Here is a 24585-nt window from a genome sequence, read left to right as displayed (position 1 = left end):
GCTAATGACTTTGGAAATGACGCAGCGTGCTAACTGAAAGAAGGCAGTTTGACCTGACTGTATGGGAAAACCCTAAGCAGGAAGGGGGAAAGTTGTTTTCAAAAAACGGGGACGCATGTGTAAAGGATATCTAGGACTAACTGCTTGGAACAAACACTGTACAAGTGAGCACAGAGACGATTTAGAGCAGGCATCCCCAGACTCGGCCCTCCAGATGTTTTGGGACTACAACTCCCATCATCCCTAGCTAACAGGACCAGTGGTTAGGGATGATGGGAATTGTAGTCCCAAAACATCTGGAGGGCCGATTTTGGGGGTGCCTGTTTTAGAGAAACTAAAGCATTGAAAGTGCAACTCCTCTCCCCAATTAAAACCCACAGTGTCTCTGGAATTGTCTCAGATAAAACATGCATTGAACATAGAACACAGGTTGCCTTATTCCAAGTCACCCCATTGGTCCATCAAGCTCATTGTTGTCTACACTGATTGGGAGTGGGTCCCCAGTGTTTCAAATTGGGAGATTCATACCGGGGATTGAACCTGGAAAGCTATGGCCCTCCCCGAAATCATTCTCTCTCAGCCTCAAGCACCTCACAAGACTGTAGTGAGCTACCTAGAAGAATGAATATATACAAATGTTGTGAATAACGGTTTGACATTTGAGGTGCTAGACTCTCTAACGTTCCAATATGAAACACATCAGAGTAGAAACTTTTGTACTTGGTAATGGATCGCGAACTTCCAAGTGTGACCCTAAGAACAATAAGCATAAAGAACAATGTGCTTTTTGATTCGTAATGCAGTGCTTCATTGTAGTATAATTGCATTTCTTCAATTAAAAGCTTATTACTCTGCCATCATGGTAAAATAGGATATTAACACTGAAAGTGAATGTCACAGGTGCCATTGGAAGTTCTTTCAATCCCTCTTAATAGCTTTTCAAAACTCTGGCTTAATGTTTCGCAGTGGGTAAGTGTGTAGTTTCAGAAATTATATCTTATATGAGTTTTGCTGAAACTGCCTTAGAAACCCTTTTATGATTTTCTAAAGTTATTTTGAGGCCCAACTGCATAACTCCTCTAGATGCAAAACTTTTCACACATCAGCATTCCTGAGTTCTCTGTATATAGCCTTCCTTGTCTTATTCTCTGGCAAAGCATCATTTCCTGTGTGCTGGCCATTTTAAAATGGCGGCTGGCTTCAACTACAACTGGGTGGTAGCGAAAAGTCAAGTTTTCCAGTCATGAGGGAAGCACTAGAACCTATGAAGCTGCCTTACACTCCCTAGCAGTGGCTCTGTGGGTTTCAGGCAGAAATCCCTCTTGGCACTACTGGCAGGATGTGGGGACTGCATCTGTGACCTTCTGCATACAAACCAGATGGTCTATACAGTAAGACACATGGGCACCCTGTTAATGCCCACCCCCCTGTTTGCCTTTTGAAGGGACGCGGGTGGCGCTGTGGGTTAAACCACAGAGCCTAGGACTTGCCGATCAGAAGGTCGGCGGTTCGAATCCCCGCGACGGGATGAGCTCCCGTTGCTTCGCCCCTGCTCCTGCCAACCTAGCAGTTCGAAAGCACGTCAAAGTCCAAGTAGATAAATAGGTACCGCTCTGGCAGGAAGGTAAACGGTGTTTCTGTGTGCAGCTCTGGTTCGCCAGAAGCGGCTTAGTCATGCTGGCCACATGCTGGCTCCCTCGGCCAATAAAGCGAGATGAGCGCCGCAACCCCAGAGTTGGCCGCGACTGGACCCTCTTTGCCTTATTTACTCAGCTGTAACACAGACACATTTTTATTGCTCCCCTCAACCAACCCCTGGATTTCTTTTCGATTTTGCAAACTACTTACAATACTATCTGGTGTTTCAAGGCTTCAATTTAGACAGCTGGACAGCAGCTTTCTGCAGTGCCTGGGGTTCTTTTCAGTCCAGTCTCTATTTGCCAGTGGTGAACACCCTTCTCTGGAGCTGTTCATGAACTGATGCATAGAATCAGTGCACAGAATCGGAATTGTGGAGTTGGAAGGGACCATGGGGATCAGTATACCTGAAGGAGCATCTCCACCCCCATCGTTCTGCCTGGACGCTGAGGTCCAGCGCCGAGAGCCTTCTGGTGGTTCACTCACTGCGAGAAGACCCAGCCAGATGGATGGGGTACAAATAACTTCTTCTTCTTCTTCTTCTTCTTCTTCTTCTTCTTCTTCTTCTTCTCATCATCATCATCATCATCATCATCATCTGGTCCAACCCCTTGCAATGCAGGAATCTTTCACTCAAAGTGGGGTTCGAACACACAACCCTAAGATTATAAGTCTAACGCTCTGCTGACTGAGCTTTAGAGGGCTTGGCAAATTAACAGGGTCTTCCTTCACTTTCCAAGGTGCTGTGCTGAACTTAAAGAGCTGGTCCAGTCATAGTTCCCTATAAAGACCGAGGAAAGAGGAAGTGGCAAAAGAGAGGTGCTCCACCTCTCTCCAAAATTGTGCTCAAAATGAAACAAGACTCATTCCCCTCCCAGTCATCTGGCATATGGAGATGATGCAGGCGGGTGGGGGTGGGGGTTCATGCAACCAGATAATGGTTATCTAATAATGCACCCAACCAACATGTGTGCCCCCTTCCCAGTGCCACATAGGCTAAGCCCTATTTAGCTCATAAGATATGATAGTATCAACACCTAGGTTGCTCTAGTTGTTGTCCAAAAGCCACTGACTTTTGGCTCTTTGAGGTTCTGCAGTGTTTTCACTCTCAGCTCTTGATGTGAAAGGAAGCTGTTTCAGTCACCTTGAGGCATTGCTATGCATGCAAGAAGATATCTGTTTTCATTTCAAGCAACTGAACATCTCTATCTCTCCCACACTTCCCTCTCTCTCTCTCTCTCTCTCTCTCTTTCTCTCTCTCACACACATAAATTCTTGTTCTTTGAAGATCAAATAATCAGTTTAAAGGCTAAATGGGTGGACCTGAAGCAGCAGCAGCTCTACCTACACCCACTGATAGATTACTTTTTTAGTTTTTAGTCCTAACAGTAGCTATATTAACCAGATGTAGCTACATAAAATCTATGTGTGTCCATGCCCTACCAGTATATTGGGGAAGAAAACGAACATTCTTGCTTGCCTGTTGAAGCAGTTTAGGAGCCAGGCCTTTCCATATGTACACATAGAAACGTGCAGTCTACAGCCCTGAATATGCAAGGTTTAAAATAATGTGGGGAACCTTCACAAGTTAGGGGAGACTCCCTGCTTTGGAAGAACATCCTCCATCTGCTTGTGGAGGATTTGTAAAGAATCAGAGAATTCTAGTGTTGGAAGGGACCACAAGGTTCATCTAGTTCAACCCCCTGCGAAGCAAGAATCTTTCGCCCAATATGTGGCTCAAACCCACATTCCTGAGATTAAGAGTCTCATGCTATACCCACGAAGCTATGTTAGATATCAGGGAAGGCATACTGCCAGCATGCCCTTGGTCTCCCTCACTTGATTCTCATTGGACGAGTGAACTCCTGAACAGGACTTTCCCCACAAAATTATCTAGCTAAAGATGTAAAAGACCACCCTCCCCTCCTTACAACTGCCTGCTGTGGTTTGCTGGCTCCCAAATGCCAGACTGGTAAGTCAAATTGAAGGAAGGATGGCAGGTATTTGGCAGGTCAGGGTGGGGGAGAGGTTTAGGAGCTCACAGGAATAGGGTAGGTTTAAGAACAGTCCTGTTTACAAACAATTCGATTTACGAACTCCGCAAAACCGGAAGTAGTGTCCCGGTTTGCAAACTTTACCTCGGTCTAAGAACGGAATCCGGGAGGCCCCATTAGGGAAAGTGCACCTCAGTTTAAGAACAGTTTTGGTTTAAGAACGGAGTTCCAGAACGGATTAAGTTTGTAATCCGAGGTACCACTGCACTATGTTCCAGTTTGGGAGGAAATCGCTCAGCTTGCTTCTGAGTTTGAGCTGGGAGCTTGCCCATGACTGGGCTGAATAATCTCCTGGTCTGATCCTGCAAGGCAGTCCTTAGGCCCAAGTTGTGTAAGCTCAAGGTAGAGCACATGGCTGACTTGGACAAAAGATATAATGTCTGAACTGGCATTTAGTTACTGCAGTTCTAGAATGTAACTAACGTAACACAAAGCAAATGGGGGGGAGTCATACTCTATGGTGACTTTGTGTGACAGCGGCAGACATTTAATTGCATTTTCTCTCATTTATCTGGCTGTCTTTCATCTGGAGAACAATTTCTGATCCAAGGTGAAAGAGAACATGATGGTTTGAGCACACCTCTAGGGCTAACTCGAATGAGAGCTGGCTCGGTCTCCAGGGACACAAGCCACAAATTTCATTTTGCTCCCTTGTGTAACCTTCACCTCAACTGTTTCCTAAATGAACATGAAAATAGATGAGGCTGGATCAGGAATGCTTGAGACACAAAGGAATGATAGAGCAGTCCACCAGCTAAATATACTATGGACAGCCTAAGGGTATCTTCAAACATGAAACTTAAATAAGTTTGTGTTTTAATCAGTCAGCAATGTAAAGATAAAACCTACATTGGTTAAAAGCTACATTTCATCCCCCCCCCCCAATTTCAAATTTTCTCTGCTGTTTACAACATTCATTTTGTGGCATTAACACACACAAAAGAGACTCAGATGCATTTCTTGGTGTTACTTGTGAAAATGGTATGAGAACTGTATGGATGCCCTGTTTGTCCTACTTGACCGCTGCTGATATTCTTACCTTCTCCAGCTTTGACTAATCCTTTTCATAACTCTTTCCTATTATCAGTTATTTCAGGAAATTGTTTTATCAATTATTTGCCCCATCTAGCTTGAGGTGGGGAACCTGTGGCCTTGAAGATGTTGTTGGGCTAAAACTCCCACCCCTGATCATTGGCTGTGCTGTCCGGGACTGATGGAAGTTGGAGCCCAACATCATCTGAAGGACCACAGGCTTCCCACTCAAGGCTTTTAGCTCAGTGTTTCCAAAACTTGGGTCTTCAGCTGTTGTTGGACTACAACTCCCATCATCCCTAGCTAGCAAGACCAGTGGTCAGGGATGCTGGGAGTTGTAGTCCAAAAACAGCTGGAGGCCCAAGTTTGGGAAACACTGGTCTAGCTAGAACTATCTACTCACTGGCAACATCTCTCTAGGGTCTGAGGCAGTGTGGTCTGCCCTGGTCCTGTTTTGAGATGCTGGGGACTCAACTTTTGTGTTCAAAGCTTGTGCTTCCCCAGTGAGCTACAGCTCATCCCTCGATGATCCCCAGGTCAAGTTATTTCCTGCTGATCGTCGAAGAATGGATTCTTTTGAATTATGGTGCTGGAGGAGACTCTTGAGAGTCCCATGGACTGCAAGAAGATCCAACCTATCCATTCTGAAGGAAATCAGCCCTGAGTGCTCACTGGAAGGACAGATCCTGAAGCTGAGGCTCCAGTACTTTGGCCACCTCATGAGAAGAAAAGACTCCCTGGAAAAGACCCTGATGTTGGGAAAGATGGAGGGCACAAGGAGAAGGGGACGACAGAGGACGAGATAGTTGGACAGTGTTCTCGAAGCTACGAACATGAGTTTGACCAAACTGCGGGAGGCAGTGGAAGACAGGAATGCCTGGCGTGCTCTGGTCCATGAGGTCACGAAGAGTCAGACACGACTAAACAGCAGCAGCAACAACAATAATATTTGGAAGATCTATGTGCCATGGCATCATCCTGTTCTGTTCTCCTGTGCCTTTTCAATGCCTTTGGCTGGCAGGATTTTCCCCAAGCTATTTTTTTGCTGCATTGTCATAAAAGCACATTTATATAACACTCCCAGCCCCCGTAATACACCCCCCCAATTATTTGGATTGCTATGCACAAACAATGCCGTATCCCTTCATGGTTAATCTGGTACCATCAATGACTTGAGGTTTATGAAAAGAAAGGTGCTTGGCTGGTTGATCAGTTCAAAGTTCTACATAGTTTTAGTAATAGCCTAATACCAATGAAAGGTATTTTGCTTTTTATGGCATAAAACTATGTTAAGTAAGTCTAGGTTGTTATTCAGGTAGTGAATACTGCCTGATGAACTATGTTGAAAGGTCAAAAGTAAAGACATGTCAGGGAAGAAGGGAAGAATGATAAATTGTTGGCAGCACTCTGATCTGCATTTGGAACATGGCCAGTAGGCTAAATATATATTTAAAGAGGTCAACTTTTATTCTTATGTCCTCTGATGAATGTCTTTGAATTTTTAGTATAAGATTATTATTTGTCAGAGTACGTTGATTCTGCTTGTATTTGCTACCTGGTTTCTTCTTAACAGCTGGCGTCATTCTGCAGTCACAGAAAAGGTTGAAACAATGGGCCCATTCCAACACTCAGGCTGATGTGATCATAGAATCATAGAGTTGGAAGAGACCACAAGGGCCATCGAGTCCAACCCCCACAAGGGCCATCGTGTGCAGGGTAGAGTGAGCCCAGGCATTGGGGGAGGTGACTCATGGTCACTGTAACGCAATATCACACAGGCACAAAATTGATCTGACTAGTATCTGTGATCTTAACATCACTGTTTGTAGGTTCGCTTCTGTTTTCAAATGCCTGGGTCCACATGAGTTCATTTGTGTGGTGGCAGCCAAGCAGACCCATGAGCTGAGTTTATTAAACGTCAACTGTTTTCTAACAATAAACATATTTGCTTATTTTGAGGCCTACCTTGATGACTCAAGCTTGAAGCTCGTAACTATTCTTTGGGTGGTCACCAAGCACCAGATGAATTTGGCTGCTGTGTTTGAAGTAATCAACCTTGTAGTTCTTTAAGCAGATGCTGTTCAGCAAATGGAGAGCTATCATATTTTAGCTCTACCCCATAGATGGACCAGATGTGTCCATCCAAATAAAAAGGAAGGATTTACTCCTATCAGTCAGTCACAGGTGCTTTTACAGGCTGTTACAAGTCTTTTTGTGATTCATAACTCTCAGTTGAACACTCTTCTTCTGTCTTCCCTCTAACTGAGTCTAGCTAAGGCCTTGGAATATTTGACTAATTTACTTTTAACAAGCTTCATTAAGCATATCAGCGCCTCTTGCCACATGCTATAAGGTTGCATCTAGAAACCGAGCTACCTCCAGCAGTCAGAGTCCTTTTGCAGGCTAGACAACCAGCAAGGCAAGCATCAGCTGTGCCCATCACCAAGCTGACTGCTGCTAGTCTAATTGTACTACAGGGATCAATGAGTGAGACAGATTGGGAATAACACAAAACCAACAAAGGCTGGGAAGATGCTTATCTGAAACCTTGGGGAGCTGCTGCCAATCACTGTAGACCAGAGTAGGCAACTTGGCTCCCTCTTGGTGTTCTGGACTGTCGTTTTCATCATTCCTGGCCATTGGCCATGCTGACAGGTGCTGATGAGAGTTGTAGTCTGGAGCATGGGGGAGGGGGCAACCAGAATGCTTTCCTCTGGTACTGGCTGTCGGTATTCATCCTGATGGAACGCGGGTGGCCCTGTGGGTTAATCCACAGAACCTAGGGCTTGCCAATCAGAAGGTCGACAGTTCGAATCCCCGCGACGGGGTCAGTTCCCGTTGCACGGTCCCTGCTCCTGCCAACCTAGCAGTTCGAAAGCACGGCAAAGTACAAGTAGATAAGTAGGTACCGCTCTGGCGGGAAGGTAAACGGCATTTCTGTGCGCTGCTCTGGTTTGCCAGAAGCGGCTTAGTCATGCTGGCGACATGATCCGGAAGCTGTACGCCGGCTCCCTCGGCCAATAAAGCGAGATGAGTGCCGCAACCCCAGAGTCGGTCACGACTGGACCTAATGGTCAGGGGTCCCTTTACCTTTATTCATCCTGATGGATTTCCTATAGTCTTTTACAAAGGGTAGTAGTAGTGAAGACAAGTTGTATACAGGGAAATATGGAAGACAGTGTATGGTTATAATTGCTACCCCATCTCTGAAATGGATTAAATTCTTCATTATTGTCTCTCCCCCCCTCCCCTTTAAAAAGAAAGGTCTCTGGAATTTTTTGACAATAGCGAAACAACATTCCAGTAATTTAAAATGTTGGTATTTCACACCATTTCACTTATTAACAAATGTGATTGATGCTCAAAGTGGGCTTGTAGTGATGAGTGGAGATCGAATGTCAACACATACCGTTGTGCTTTTCTTTTGAGATTTGCTGACAAGCCTCATACAAGATAGGAAAGGAGCAGGCAATTAAGATCTGCCTGCCAAGTTTGTTTTTGCTTGGCTTTTTTTTGGTCTTTCAATTATATTTTGGATAATGATAGACGAGATGCAACTTGATGATAAGGGTGAGTCTTAAAAGGCACAGTGGTCCCTTTAGCGTTTTACATAATTTCTAGTAGGAAATAAGATTGCATTAATTGCCATTACACTGTCATTATAGAATTATGGGAGTCTGGCATTTCATTTGTCATCCATTTCTTTAAACGGCGGTGATGATACTTATCTCTGTAGTTAATCTAGGTGCACAACAGCACTGCCAACAACGATAATTATTTGCAAAGTTGCCTTTTTTGCTTGACTTATCTGGAGCTACTTGCTTACTAACCTGGTAGTAGTAATAGTGCTAATCTAGAAGTGTTTCCCATTGTCTGGATTTTGTGGGTTGATCTATGCGGGCTGATCCACGTGGACAACCTTTCTTCACAGCCATGCAGCACACAGAGAATATCAGATATTTTAAGGAACAAGCAATGCAACAGATGTCCCCAAAAGAAAAAGGCATCTGACCACATGTGGGGGGGGGGGGAAACAGTCTGATTGCCAAAGCAAGCTATTGGCAATATTGAAAGAATGGCTAGCCAAAACTCAAATAGGCCGTCATTTCCTCCAGATATTTCCCAGGTGGGCCGGGGGGGGGGGAACGGAACTGGAATTCCACCTGTTATGTTTCCCTCCTACCTAGAGCAGAGTGACTTGCAGTGCGTTGGTCAGCCAAGAGAAACGGGGTCCTCTGCTTTTCAAATTTGCCAGGCAGGATTTCAAGCAGCCTTTCATCTGCATCCGCTAATTGGCTAATGTGGCGTTTGCCCACTCATTATGGAGATGTCGTACTGGGGGGAGAGAGAAAGGGTTAATAGACTGACCAATAAGAAAGCCCAGGGGCAGAGCCTAACTGAGTTTAAGGCACAACACAGGGGTTTTGGCAGTTAGTTCGGTTGGTTTCTTGTGGGTGGGAGGCAAAGAGGTCAGAGACAGAGGGGAAACAGAGAGAGTGAATCGGATCACAGTGTTTCAAAGTATTTAGAACTTGTTTGTGTTACCAATAAACTGGAATCTTTGTTAATACGTTACAACCTGACTGGGTCTGAATATATTACCGGAGAAACCATGTTGGTGGCAGTGGAAGAGATAAGCCGTGGTGGTGCAGGGTAAATAGTCCGTGGAACGACTGGGGCTTCTGTGCGAACACCACAGGTGCCACTTTGGAAACAATGTGTTCAGTGGAAGGTTGCTTTGGAGGTTTGATCTGGAAATGTCAGCTGTATTCCGACAGGCTTCCAACTTTGACCTTCAACCTGTACCTGTACCTTGCTCTGGGATTTTCCTTGTGGTTTTGACTGGTTCTTTCCATATGGAGAACAATAGGTGCACTAACTGCACTATGTTTGGCCCATTAGTTTCCTCTGTAGATTTTGTGCTCTTCATTGCGAGGTACTGCAGCTGGTGGAAGTTAATAGTTTAGCAACATCCAGAGGGCACCATGTTAGCTACTCCTGATCTATACAGTGGTACCTCTGGTTGCGAACGGGATCCATTCCAGAGGCCCATTCGCAACTTGAAAAGAATGCAACCCGCATGTGCGGGTCATGATTTACTGCTTCTGCGCATGCGTGTGACGTCATTTTGCGCATCTGCACATGCGCAAGCAGCGAAACCCAGAAGTAACCCTTTCCGGTACTTCTGGGTTGCCGTGGAACGCAACCTGAAAACACTCAACCTGAAGCAAGCATAACATGAGGTATGACTGTATTTCCTTTCTTTGGGATGAGGCATAAAATTAGCAGGCATGGCTGATTCTTAAAAAAGTTCCCTCATATGAACTATTTTTGGTGGGGTTTTTTTAATGAAACACAGCTTTTCATTTATGTATTTAATATGCATTTATTTAATAGATTTATATCCCACCTTTTAGAATACCAGTCTTTCTATTGCCTTTATTCTCCCGTTAAGGCCTTGTGTGTTTTTCTTTGTGTAATTGCAGCTGGCGCAGAGAACAAAATCGGCTGGGCGTTTGGCCTGGGGTTGGAGAGGCTGGCCATGATCCTGTACGGGATCCCTGACATCCGTCTTTTCTGGAGCAAAGACGAGCGTTTCCTGAAACAGTTCCACGTGCCTCACATTAACCAAAGAATACAATTCCAGGTAAGATTGAAACGTTGGAACGATGTTTAAAGAAAGTGAGAGTTTGCAGAGAGCAACGCCTGGAAGTTCTGCTTCCCTTTGTTTACAGCAGCATTGTGATGCTCCCATCCATTTCAGTGGTGGCTTAATAATAATAATAATAATAATAATAATAATAATAATAATAATAATAATAATAATTTATTATTTATTATTTATACCCTGCCCATCTGGCTGGGTCCCCCCAGCCACTTTGGGCGGCTTCCAACAAAACACTAAAATACAATAACCTATTAAACATTAAAGCTTCCCTAAACAGGGCTGCTTTTAGATGTCTTCTAAAAATTTGGTAGTTGTTTTTCTCTTTGACATCTGGTGGGAGGGCGTTCCACAGAGCGGGTGCCACTACTGAGAAGGCCCTCTGCCTGGTTCCCTGTAACTTGGCTTCTCGCAGTCAGGGAACTACCAGAAGGCCCCCGGTGCTGGACCTCAGTGTCTGGGCAGAACGATGGGTGTGGAGACGCTCCTTCAGGTATACGGGGCCGAGAGCTTTCAAGGTAAGCACCAACACTCTGAATTGTGCTCAGAAATGTACTGGGAGCCAGTGTAGGTCTTTCAAGACTGGTGTTATGTGGTCTCGGCGGCCGCTCCCAGTCACCAGTCTAGCTGCCGCGTTCTGGATTAATTGTAGTTTCCGGGTCACCGCATTCAAAGGTAGCCCCACATAGAGCACATTGCAGTTGTCCAAGCGAGAGATAACCAGAGCATGCACCACTCTGGCGAGACAGTCTGCGGGCAGATAGGGTCTCAGCCTGCATACCAGATGGAACTGATAAACAGCTGCCCTGGATGCAGAATTGACCTGTGCCTCCATGGACAGCTGTGAGTCCAGAATGACTCCCAGGCTGCGCACCTGGTCCTTCAGGGGCACAGTTACCCCATTCAGGACCAGGGAGTCTTCCACACCTGCCTGCCTCCTGTCCCCCCAAAACAGTACTTGTCAGGATCCTGTCTTGTCAGGATTCAACCTCAATCTGTTAGCCGCCATCCATCCTCTAATGCCATATTTATGGCATTTATAGCCCACTTTCCCCCCCCCCCAGGAGCTCAAGGTGGCATACATAGTTCCCCTTCTCCTCATTTAGTCCTCACAACAACCCTGTGAGGTTAGGCTAAGAGGAGAGACAGTGACTGGCCCAAGGTCACCCAGTGTGCTTCCTGGCTGAGTGGGGATTTGAACCCTGGTCTCCCAGGTCCTAGTCCAACACTCTAACCACCACACCACACTGGCTCTCTATGTAGGCATCTGCATGGAGGAAGAGGCAAGTTGCTCATTCTTAATGCAAAGGCAGCTTATATCCTATTTCTTGAAGCAAACTTCATTTGCTGAATATTTTTAAAGTTAACTTTTGAATCAGTAGCATTTGCAAGCAGTCTGTATGTGCAAATTCATCTCAGCTTTCTGTAGGTGGTGGTAAAAAAACACCACACACACACACGTGTCTCTAATTTTATTGATTTCACCTAATCAATATTAACTGAAAAGGGCACAGAGGTTTCACCGCCACGTGCTGTGTGCACTGATTTCCAAAAATGGTTAGCCTACCAAGAAGTCTCAGGCTTGATGATTTGCATAAGACATGTGGGAAAAAGCTTGCGATTCCAAAAGGAATCTACCCGTCTAGTTCTGCTTAAACAGCTTTGAGAAGAATTTGCAAGTGGGAGGCCTGGGAGAGAAGCTGGAAGAGTAAACAAATCTGGACAAATACAAGTATCACAGATTTATGCAATGATGCTCCAGCACTCGGTTTTTGTGGAAAGTCTAGGGAGTTCCACAGCATGGTGCAATATGTTTCCTAATCGCAACATTGGGAGTTGCTTGCCTGACATGGCTGGAGCCAGCACACAGCAAAGGTGGGCAACTGCCCAAAGCTCATGGATATGTGCAGAACTCACTAAGCCAAGCCCCAGATCCAGTGTGGATTAATAATGGCAGAATGGCATAGGCTTGGGGGTGGGGTGCCTTGCCTGGAGCAGGGATAACAACCAACTGCAGTCTTTTGCTCCAAAGGCTGGAGCACATCTGAAACTAGTCTCACAATACATCATCGCCACGTGCTAAGAGCTGGGAAGGAGGAGAAGGGTGAACCGCTAAAGATATGCAAAATCGTCTGAGAGTGGCCTTGAAGCTAATCTCCAGGTAGCAAGAACATGTTATCTGGACTCATGAGGTCCAAAGGGGTAGGAGGGAACATAGCAATGATTCGACACAATGCTATTTCAGATGGAAAGGAACAGCAGTGAAATAATAATCCCTTCGAGGTTCAAAACTAGTGCAATATTGAAGGGGAGTCCAGGTGGCAAGACAGCATCCGAATGAGTAGATCCTTTCCTCCGATCTGAGACACCACTTCGTCAGCCTTGCCACCACCATCATTGCCCCTGATCAGAGATAGTCGACCTGGAGGCATTTCTGTTCAGCCCAGTTGTGCTATAATGCAGGGATGAGGAACCTCTGGCCCCACAGACCATTCTTGGCCCACCATGAGGTTGAACTTGGCCTGTGAGGCCACTTTCCCCAAACCACACCAACCTGCCCATTGGCTGACGTCACTGGGGAATGTCAGCTTGAGCAGGGCAGGGATTCCTCCTGCTGCATGCTGTTTTGCGAGCACATTCTCTGCGGGGAGCTCACTGGCGAAGGTGACCTCTGCAGCAAGCAGGATGAAACCCTCTGCTCATCAGCTGCACAGCAGAGTGTCCAGCCCTCCTGGGTTCTTCTTTGCTAGTGTGTTCCCTATGGGAAACAAGTTGGCAAAGAAGACCTCTCACCCTACCCATGTGGAAACACTATGATGGGTGGATCACCCACCAGTCAATCACTAGACACCATCATGACATCAGATGATTGATTAGGGGATGGGGCTGGCCATCTGTCAAAGTTGGCCCATGAGGTTGTGGGAAGACGAAGATCCACCAATGCTAGAAAATGTTGCAGTTCCACTCAAAAGCATTAGTATGCTGGTCCTCCTATAACTTCTCTCTCTAATACATACGCAGGATCAAGGAATCATTCGTGAAGTTCCTTGCTTTGGGTGGGCTGTGGGCTGCATGCTTTCACTGTGGTGTTGCCTTGTCCCAATGCAGGCGAATTAGAGGTGCCACGACAAATTTAAAGATTGAGATGTCGCTATGTCCATGTTGTACAATGCAATGATACATGAGGCCACTGAGAAATCAAAACCTTATTTGGGTATATTCGGAAACCCCAAAATACGCCAAATTGGTGAGGGTGAGGAATTGCTTCCTCATCTGTACTGTTCGTTTCAGGACAAACAACTATGTGTGTACAAACTAGCCATTTCAGCTCATTCAACATCAATATGAAGTTGAGATAGACCTGGTGATGTTTTTAGTAGCTCTTTTCCTCTGTGTAATTTACGTTTGCGATCTGAGTTTATGATTAGCATTTTTCCACGATTAAAAAAAAAGTAAGTAGCTTCCATGGGTTCTGCATTCTTTGAAATTTTTCATCTTTATAGGGTAATGATGCCTAAATAGTTACTCATTCATTATGTTTACTTTTTAATAGCACATCTATTAAAAGCAGCCATGCAGCCATTAGTAAGCAAATTGAACTTGGATGCCTAAAATAATGAGGTTCAGCCTGTGATTTGATTTATTGGCTCATTAGCTTGATTGTAATTGAGGATATGTATGAAGTGAGTATATCTGGGTTTGCATATACTTGTGAGAGTATCTAGGCATGTACCAAAGAATCCCGAGCCTTATACATCGGAAGTAAGATATATTATTTTAGAACTGAATTATTTGGCTGCAGTTTCTGTCTGTAGGATTCAACTCAGTGAAAATGTATTCCACACGTGTGCCACTTGGTTCTATAAAGTTGTGAGAACTCTTCAGGCAACCTAAAGTACATTTAAGCACACATTCCAAACTGGGGGTAAAAGACAGTCAGCACCAGTCATATTTATATGGTGGCATCCAATTGACCTCTACCATGGGTTTCTGTGAGTGAACTTAGTTTTGTAAATGCACCTCGCATACTGTCTGATTGTGACTCAAGACCAAATCCATGAAGTTAAATGCACATTCTTTCTTCACGGGACTGTTGTCTTGTGGAAAAGGTGGTTGGGGGAAACTTTGAAAACTGCTTTGGCATGGAATGATGATTTGTGGTATGGACATGCATCGAATCATTCAAAAGATTGGTTTTCTATTCCAAGATCACTGAAAAGTCAAGTTGTAGACAGTATAGAATGGCCTTATGGTTGAACACTGCTTGATATAGCTGCTGTAAGCAATTTTTATTTTATTGGCTGGTATTAAAGGATTAAATGATAAACCACTTTTGGTTCTCCTTATGTGTAACAGAGTACAAACAAGTCGCTGACTCTGCCCTTTTACCCCCAGTTTGATGCTTATTGCAACAGATTGTGTACAATAAGATATGGTTGTTCAAGATTGTTGTTTCAATAGGTTTTATGGCTATAAAGAATCATTTTTTTAAAATTTCATTTAGCCTCTTTTATCCCTCAAATCATTTCATTTAATTTGATAATGATTTGGGAACAAGCAACTCTGAGCCCACTGAATAGAGTGGAATTAAACCCACCAAGTAAATATGAGAAAATGATACATATGACTTTGCTAGCTCCAGACTTCCTCCTAGATTCCTGTGGAGTCCTGTTCTCACAGATGCAACTCAAAACAAGCTTTCTGGATAACAAACTGTGACATGCCATTACTACAGAGTATATGGCCAAGGAACCATTTGAAAGAGGCATCTCATGAGTAGCTAACACTGGCTGTACTTGCATGTCATGGTAAATCGCAGTTACTGGTTTACTGTGAATGTTTAGACAGCTTTCTCTTCACTCCTCACATGAATAGGAACTATGAACCATGGTCCCTGGCTTAGCAGTATATCCAAACTGAAGGCTGTGGTTTGTTTCACACTCCTAACAAAACATGATTTGAAGCCAAGGTTTGTTCTTGGCTTACCAAATATGGTTTCTTTGACTGAAACAAGTTATAGTCCTTGGTTTGGACATAGTACTAAGCCAGATATTGTAGTTTGTTGCTGATGCTTAGGGGCAGGGGAGTGAATCAAGTGCATTCTCTCAAGTCTCAGTAAACCATAGTTTATCATGACCTGGGCATGTCAGTTGTCAAAATCACTCCTTTGTCAGTTTCTGCTAGCTAGCTAGCACAAATCACATATTACACTATTGGCAGATGTTACGGCAGTGTTTCTAATCGTTTGTTTTGAAGCAATAATTCATTATTAGCACAAAATAGTTATTTTTAAATGCCCTTCAGAAGCATTTTTAAAAGATTCAGGAGCAATTTAAAATGCTGTTTAGCAAGCGTTTGAAAATAAAAGACAGCGCTGAAATTGAAAAGCTTAGCAAACAATCAAAATCACAATGCAGCAGTCCAGCAAACATCCAGATCGTGACTTAGAGTCCAGTTTTGTTCAGAGTTAGGTGTTGACTACAGGAAAAATGCATAACACAAAGATTTCAGTCCTGATTTTGATGAAATTGTATTTATACTGGTTTGCTCGTAAGAATTCCATTCAGTATTCTTTCTGGGAAAATAAAACCCCTAGATGTGCTTTAATAGGGAGCATATCATGTAAAATTAGCAGACGTCCCAACTGTTCCTAAGAAATACACGACTTAATAATGATTGACCAGATGCTATCAGGAATGAAAAGCCTTCCTTTAAAAATGCAACCATAATCTAAATGAATCCTACATTTGCAAGAGGGAACTGAAGCAATGCAATAAGCATTGTGTGAGCGCAAACAGGGCCATTTGCTGCCCTGCAACCTCAGCTGCTCTCCATTACGCAAGTTGTCATCCTCCATGGGCAGTGGACTCTATGCACAGAGGGTAGAAATGAAGCATAGTAAGGGAAGGAAAAGGGACACGAGTGGCGCTGTGGGTTAAACCACAGAGCCTAGGGCTTGCCGATCAGAAGGTCGGCGGTTCGAATCCCCGCAGTGGATTGAGCTCCCATTGCTCGGTCCCTGCTCCTGCCAACCTAGCAGTTCGAAAGCACCTCAAAGTGCAAGTAGATAAATAGGTACCACTCCAGCGGGAAGGTAAACAGTGTTTCCATGAGCTCTGCTTTCCATCACAGTGTCCTGTTGTGCCAGAAGCAGTTTAGTCTTGCTGGCCACATGACCCGGAAAGCTGTCTGTGGACAAACACCGGTTCCCTCGGCCTGAAAGTGAGATGAGCACTGCAACCCCATAGTCGCCTTTGACTGGACTTAACCGCCCAGGGGTCCTTTTCCTTTTGGGACACAGGTCGCGCTGTGGGTTAAACCACAGAGCCTAGGACTTGCCAATCAAAAGGTCAGCGGTTCGAATCCCCGCGATGGACTGAGCTCCTGTTGCTCGGTCCCTGCTCCTGCCAACCTAGCAGTTAGAAAGCACGTCAAAGTGCAAATAGATAAATAGGTACTGCTCCAGCGGGAAGGTAAACGGCGTTTCCATGTGCTGCTCTGGTTTGCCAGAAGTGGCTTAGTCATGCTGGCCACATGACCCGGCAGCTGTACGCCGGCTCCCTCGGCCAAAAAAGCAAGATGAGCACCGCAACCCCAGAGTCGGCCACGACTGAACCTAATGGTCAGGGGTTCCTTTACCTTTAAAGGAAGGAAGTGAGACACTGGACTGGCAGCACACCTTAGCCAAGAAGAAAGGTGGCACCTAAGTTTCCTGGGTACCATTAAGCATCACATGCAGATAAACATCGTAGAAGCAGTTCCTCCTTCTTAGTAGAGGTCCAGTGCCCTATGATGGGTCAGGGCCAACTGCAGCCAGTTGCAGCAGCCCCATCAGGGCCTCCCCTTCTGATTATAGGGGAGTTACTTCATTCTAAGGACTTGGTTGCGTCAATATTAAGCCTAGGTGTCAGTCACCCAAAAGTTCTAAAAAATTGCACCAGATCGCATCATCCCTTCTATCCTAGATGAACTTCGTTATGTTGTGTCCCTTGGAATAGCTAGCGTTACGAGATCAAAGGAAAATATCCATTTCTGATGATTTCTCTGCATCCGTATCTTTGCACAACCCCCCCCCCCCCATATCTTGGGTGGAGGCTGCCATCACAGATTCCCAAGTATGTTTATAACTGAAGCAGGAAGGTTTATGCTTTAACTTTTAAGGTACACTGTGCTGTCCTGCTCTGGCCAGGCACATATTTAAAGGTGCCTTGCTGAACATAAATCTACTTTATGTAACTCTGATTGTACCAAGTTTCATTTCACAGTTAACTTGTTTCTCTCCATTGTGTTTTATAAGACCATTGTGGTTGCTTCTCATAGCAGAACAGATGGTAGAGTACAGGAAAAGCCCAAATTTTGTAAGTAGCTAAAAACCCATCTTGTATTTCTACATTTTAAATAAAAGGGCTCTTCATTTCTTTGCCCAGATGTGCCAGCCAATAGACACATGTTGAAAGCTGTTTGTATCTTATGTGACCAAGACCTTCATTTATTTCTGAGAAACCCCAATATACTCTCACATAAATCATTTATTACCATCTGTTATTAATTATTAGCTTTCCTCCTGCTTATAATGAAATCCCCCCATTGCCCCCATTTCCCATATGCTATTTCCTGCCTTCTTTTAGTCAATGCTAAGTCCAGCTACATTACAGGCCAGAAATCAATGATCCCCCCACAATTTCACCACCACAATTTTTATATTTTTTTGGTGTTAGCTTCTGCAATAAGGCAGGATATAAACCATGGTTTTAATATTAAAAAAAAGTCACGATCACATCTCTAAGGTGTTTTTTATTTCTTTTCCTTTTGACAATGTGTGCTAGGGTTGTCCATATTTTAGTGAAGAAGTAACCCAGGTCTGAAATTCCAGGAAGAATGAGTGCATATGATTAGGAAATGCAGAAAGCTTGTTATCAGAACAGCAGGAGACAAAAGAAAAATCAAATGTATCAAAGTTCAGGTCCAATTCACAAAGAGACAATATATTAGTGCTGTGTCAATATTCTCTAAATTTGATATGTGCTTTGAAAGGAGCACAATTGATGCAGACTGACAGATACTGAAAAATACTCAACATGCCAAATGTTCACACGGCTGTGCTGCCCCTTCGTTCCCTTGGCTGTTGCTTCATCATGGTGTTGTTTTCCTTCTACTCTCCCTGCCAATTACCCTATTTGCCCTCACTGCCCTTCAATTTGTTTGGATATTTTTTTTTACCCAAAAAGCAGATTTTGTACATTCTAATAGAATGTCGATCCAATTTGTTTCAAGTGATAATCTTACCTCTGGATTCAAAATAAATATACACATATTCAATTCCAGTGGCATAATTCTGTGGCATGGGTGATACTTTAATTCTTTATTCTCAAAAACAAAACCAAATTCAACTGTGGTTAAGTCCTAATGCTTCTTTAAGTAGTACCTAAGGAAAGCAGGGCCATTTCAAAAAGTAAATGTGCCACAGTGCAGAATGCACTCTAAATTTTTATCCACTCAAGAGTTTTGCCTCTGAGACTTCTTTCAGCAAACAGCTCATAAATGAATACATATAAAAAATCCTTGACTACATAAAGCGAAGTCTTTATTATTATTCCGAAAGGTAACGTATAATGGTTGCATTGAATGCTTAAGTAATCCATAGAGCAATATCTGTCGCTGAGATATATTTGCATATATAAAGGCCCTTCTAGATTAGCATCTCCATAAAAGCTCCCAACATTCTGTCACGCTTCTCAGTGACCAAGAAAAATGGCACCTAGGATTGTGCAGATAACATTAAGATTAATACATAAGGACTGGTGGCAATGGGTCAGGTACCAGGTGCTCCAGTTGTGTCTTCAGATACGCCACTGTGGTTTCTCCCACTTAAGTGAATCACTTTTAACAGTTTTGGACAACGTTTGCAAGGAGGGGAGGGCAAAACCTCCCTCCCTGTTCCAAACACAACCTGCACTCACTTATAAGGAATGGGGAGAAGAGAAATGTATTTCTGGGCACACAGCACACACTACTCTCCCTCACAAAAAGAAGAAGAAAAATCCCCTCAGTATGCGATGATCTCAGTATGCGAGATCATCCTCTGCGTATATTGCTTTTAACATCAGGCAGTTTTCTAGTTGCATTTTTTCTTTTTCTTTTTAAAAGTCAGTCTTAAGTACATGTTTTCTCATAAGTGAGCTCCATTAAGTCCAGTGTCCTCCCGTCCTGACCCTGGTACAGTGGTGCCCCGCAAGACGAATGCCTCGCAAGAGGAAAAACTCACTAGACGAAAGAGTTTTCCGTTTTTTGAGTCGTTCCGCAAGACGAATTTCCCTATGGGCTTGCTTCGCAAGACGAAACGGCTTGTGAATTCTTGCGAGTTTGTTTCCTTTTTCTTAAAGCCGCTAAGCCGTTAATAGCTGCTAAGCCGCTAATAGCCGTGCTTCGCAAGAAAAAAAAAAACCGCAAGACGAAGAGATTCGCGGGACGGATTAATTTCGTCTTGCGAGGTACCACTGTAAATGTAAATAAATCCTGATAATGGATTTATTGAAGGAATATTTTGAGTACTTTACCCACTACAGTAGTAGGCTAAGGTGGTGCACTAGATAGTTTTGTTTTGCTTCTAGATCACAAGCCAGAACTGACTTAAGCCCTGAGTCCAACCAGGATTATTTTGTTGGTTCCCTTCCTTAGCTGACCTGTTAAAATCTGCCACCAGATATACCGGTACGTGGAATTCAGAAGGGAAGTGTGCAAATGGCAGTTAAAACTCCCATTCAACTTTGCTATTGGATGCAAAAAAAAAAAAAAGACCAAAAAACCACAACTCCAAATGTGATACACCTTTAATTCATTTGTTTGTTAAGCTTCAGAAATGCAAGCAGTTATTATTTGAGGGTGTGTGAAGTCCAGTGTAATGAAGCCTAGGTCGATGGTCAGCACTAAATTACAGCCTTACGCATATTGTAGATGCTTGCTTTTTTATTAAATTATGCTGGTGCAGTTTCCAAATGCAACCCCTGACCCTCAGCCATTCTGTGAGGCCTGCCAAGCCCTCACAGGCCTCCCAAGCCCTGGGGAGCTCTGCTCATCTGTCCATACTGCCTAGCTCATGGGTAGGCAAACTAAGGTCTGGGGGCCGGATCCAGCGCAATCATCTTCTCAATCCGGCCCACAGACGGTCCGGGAATCAGTGTGTTTTTACATGAGTAGAATGTGTGCTTTTATTTAAAATGCATTTCTGGGTTATTTGTGGGGCATAGGAATTTGTTCATACCCCCCCCCAAAAAAAAAATAGTCTGAAAAAGTTTGCTGACCCCTGGCCTAGCTGATCTGTCATGAGCTGGGTGGCATGGGGACAGCAATCAATTGCAGATGGGAAGAGCAAGTGGGAGAGGCTTTAACAACCCCACTCTGTGCTCCCAGTTCAACAAAGTTCACTGTTTCCACGCTGTCATACAACTAATGTGGTTGACTTCTACCAGGTTGCATCACCTTGCCACCGTGTGGCAAGGGGCACACATTTTCTAGGAAACCGAAGGGATGTGGATATTATGAGAATCCCAATTAGCAAGTCACAGCCACCACTTCTGAGCTTAGGCCAGTTGCTGAACAGAGCATTTGAAACCTTTCGGAATGACCTCTTAGGGAGCATAATTTGATGATGCCATATACTGGCTTAAAGAAGGCTGGGCGTATCTTACCCACCGACCCGAAGGCTAATTTTCACTATAGCTATAGCAATGTCCAGTGCAGTGAAGAAGCATCTGGTGATGGTGGTGGTGAAATCCACTAAACCACATTTAGAAGTTGCCTTGGTGACTTCTCAAACTATTACTGCAGCTCCGTCACTGGCCCAGAGAAGATTTTACAGGTGCCCTGTGCATTCCTGGGTTCATTTTGTTTCTTTCCCCCATAATTTTTGCATATGAAGATGTATGCAGGATCACGAGTCACGTTTTCCTAGATTGCGAGGCCTTAGCAACCAGGAGAGGAAATCTGTTTAGCTATATATGACTAGTGGGACTTTTCTGCTCAAATTGAATGATGACAGAGATTTGCCTTTGTTTTACACTGCGCTGTAAATTTTAAACAGCAATATTTGTGCTGGCAATTGCTCAGGAGGTGTGTATTTTGCATCTGGCATGAATTTTGATGTCCTAATAGTTTCCTCCTAGGAAGCTATTTAATTAGAAAAAGGTAGAAATTGGTGCAATAAAAGCACAAAGGAGTGCCTTAACCCTAGGAGAATGCTGGGGACATGAGTTGAATTAACAGATTGGTCTTAGCTGTTATATTATATGGAGAAGTGGGTTTCCTAGGTTTGGTACGCTGTAGGAAGATTGCCCCACCTGCAAAAGAGAGAACAAACATGTGTCACCTTTGCACACACTTTGTGTCATGCAGATTTGTATCCTGTTTTGTGGCTGGAGTGGAGGGTCCCAAGGTAAATTGTGGGCCAGACACAAGCACTAAGATGTCTTTCGGATGGAATGTCAGCAGGTAAAGCCTTCCCCATAATTGTATTCCTATACAGTGGTACCTCGGGTTACATACGCTTCAGGTTACAGACTCCGCTAACCCGAAGTGTGCATGCACACGAAAGCTCATACCTAGAACTAACTTAGTTGGTCTTTAAGGTGCTACTGGAAGGAATTTTTTTATTTTGTTTTGACTATGGCAGACCAACACGGCTACCTATCTGTAACCAGATATAATGCTTCAGGTTAAGAACTTTGCTTCAGGATAAAAACAGAAATCGTGCTCTGGCAGTGCTGCGGCAGCAGGAGGCCCCATTAGCTAAAGTGGTGCTTCAGGTTAAGAACAGTTTCGGGTTAAGAACGGACCTCCAGAACGAATTAAGTACTTAACCCGAGGTACCACTGTACTAGGAGAGTCTTATCCCATTGAATTTCTGCCTGTCACAAACTGTTGAAAGCACAAAACTCCAACGCCAGCATTAAATCATGCAAGGAATTCTGTTTTCATGTGTTGTAAATCATTTATGTTTGTTTTAAAAATCAATTGATCTTGCTCTATTCAGGGCTATAAAGGTACAATGGTACCTCAGGTTACATACGCTTCAGGTTACATATGCTTCAGGTTACAGACTCCGCTAACCCAGAAATAGTACCTCGGATTAAGAACTTTGCTTCAGGATGAGAACAGAAATTGTGCTCTGGCAGTGTGGCGGCAGCAGGAGGCCCCGTTAGCTAAAGTGGTGCTTCAGGTTAAGAACAGTTTCAGGTTAAGAATGGACCTCTGGAACTAATTAAGTTCTTAACCCGAGGTACCACTGTAATGGTAAAGGACCACTGGATGGTTAGGTCCAGTCAAAGGTGACTATGGGGTTGTGGCACTCATCTCACTTTCAGGCCGACAGAGCCTGTCCACAGACATTTGTCCATTTGTCCACAGACAGCTATCCGGGTCATGTGGCCAGCAAGACCAAACCACATTTGGTGCAACGGGACACCGTGATGGAAACCAGAGTGCATGGAAACGCCGATTACCTTCCTGCCGTAGCTGTGCCTATTTATCTACTTGCACTAGCATACTTTTGAACTGCTAGGTTGGCCGGAGCTGGGACAGAGCAATGGGAGCTCACCCCGTCGCGGAGATTCGAACCGCCGACATTCTGATTGGCTATACCCAGGCATGGTAACGGGGGTAGTGGGTGGGATCAGAAGAGATTGGGATTTACAGCAAGCAAGGTTCTGATGCTGGTTCTAGGATAAATTCCAGATGACAGTGTTAAAAAGCAAGCTGTGTACAGTGGTACCTCAGGTTAAGTACTTAATTTGTTCCGGAGGTCTGTACTTAACCTGAAACTGTTCTTAACCTGAAGCACCACTTTAGCTAATGGGGCCTCCTGCTGCCGCTGCACCGCCGGAGCACGATTTCTGTTCTCATCCTGAAGCAAAGTTCTCAACCTGAAGTACTATTTCTGGGTTAGCGGAGTCTGTAACCTGAAGCGTATGTAACCTGAAGCCCGAGGTACCACTGTATTTGAAGAGCATTTGTTGTGGTTATTTCTTATTTATTTATTTATCATTCATACACTACAGCAGTGTCATCAGCTCAGGTCAAACAGCCACTCTTCTCTCTCTCTCTCTCTCTCTCTCTCTCTCTCTCTCTCTCTCTCTTTTGAGCAAAAAGGACTTGAGACTTTTTAATACCCATCTAAGTGTTCATTCGAGCAACAGCAGACCACTTCATAAGCATCTTCCTTTTTCTCTCATGGGTGGGGAAGCAGTTAATCACACACCCCCATGCTGCTGCTACAAATTCAACTTCCCCAACTGAATTTCCCTCACCCGCTCCGCCCTCTCCTGCGAAAAACCCAACACACCAAGAGACTGGATAGCAACACTGAAATAATCCTTGAAGCAACAGGTCTAGTTGACCACTCTTGGTTGGTTTTTTAGGTTCTTTCTCTCACCCTGCCCTTGCCCACCACTTCCTGTTTGGAATTATATTTTATTGGCTTTTAAAGTTTTGCTTTGCTTTAATTGTATTAAGGTTGTTGTTTTTTGTCCAATTAATTTTTATTGGTTTTCCATTTTTAAAAACAAATTAACAGCAAATTAATTCAAATTTAACACAGTTTTTAAAACTGACTTTCCAAGATGCTTCTTTTCCCTGCCTCCTTTGCTGCTTACAGTAAATTAATTGTATTACGTTTTTGATGTGTTGTGAGCCGCCTTTAGGGCCGCATAGGAATAAGGGAGGGAGCAAGAGGTGGGGTTAAAAATGATTTTATAAATAAGTCATCAAGGAAATTTAAACTGTGTGCGTACACACGTGGTTCATAAATCTCATACATGTAAATGTGAAATACATACCTTGGGGCATACAATTGTGTACAGTAGAAAAAATATTTTTATTTTTATTTTTGCTATAAAAATACTGCCTCGATCATGCCAGTGCTTTATTGCATTGATAATATAAATCAACCAGTTCACATGAGCTTTGTGGCCATACATTATCTGTAGAAACTCTTTAACATGCAACAGTGGCGTTGGTGTTAACGGGAGAAGCATCTCTCATGGACACTGGCATTTCATCAAGAGCACCGGTGTGATGGCTTTATCGAGAGTTGAGTTTCGAAATTGCTATCCAGGCGATGAATTTGTTTGACAAGTTTATTCATGTAACAAGTTGGATAATCATTTGTGATTCACAATTGGGATCGCTGTGGGGCTGTTAATT

At 44.0% G+C, this 24585-nt stretch overlaps 1 protein-coding gene across 5 annotated transcripts in view; it reads left to right on the top strand.

The window, feature by feature from the left end:
- Positions 1 to 24585, top strand: part of FARS2 (phenylalanyl-tRNA synthetase 2, mitochondrial) — a 210955-nt gene that overhangs the window by 123903 nt on the left and 62467 nt on the right. For all 5 annotated transcript variants that reach the window (XM_081873106.1, XM_081873109.1, XM_081873108.1 and 2 more), the window contains one exon: positions 10211 to 10371. In XM_081873106.1, coding sequence (XP_081729232.1) covers positions 10211 to 10371 — 161 coding nt within the window. The remainder of the gene's footprint in view (positions 1 to 10210; positions 10372 to 24585) is intronic.

This window comes from Podarcis erhardii (genome assembly GCF_964252035.2).
Source record: "Podarcis erhardii genome assembly, chromosome: 8".
Taxonomy (NCBI): domain Eukaryota; kingdom Metazoa; phylum Chordata; class Lepidosauria; order Squamata; family Lacertidae; genus Podarcis; species Podarcis erhardii.
The sequence above is the reverse complement of the archived record's forward strand: the minus strand, read 5'-3'. Positions and strand labels throughout refer to the sequence as shown.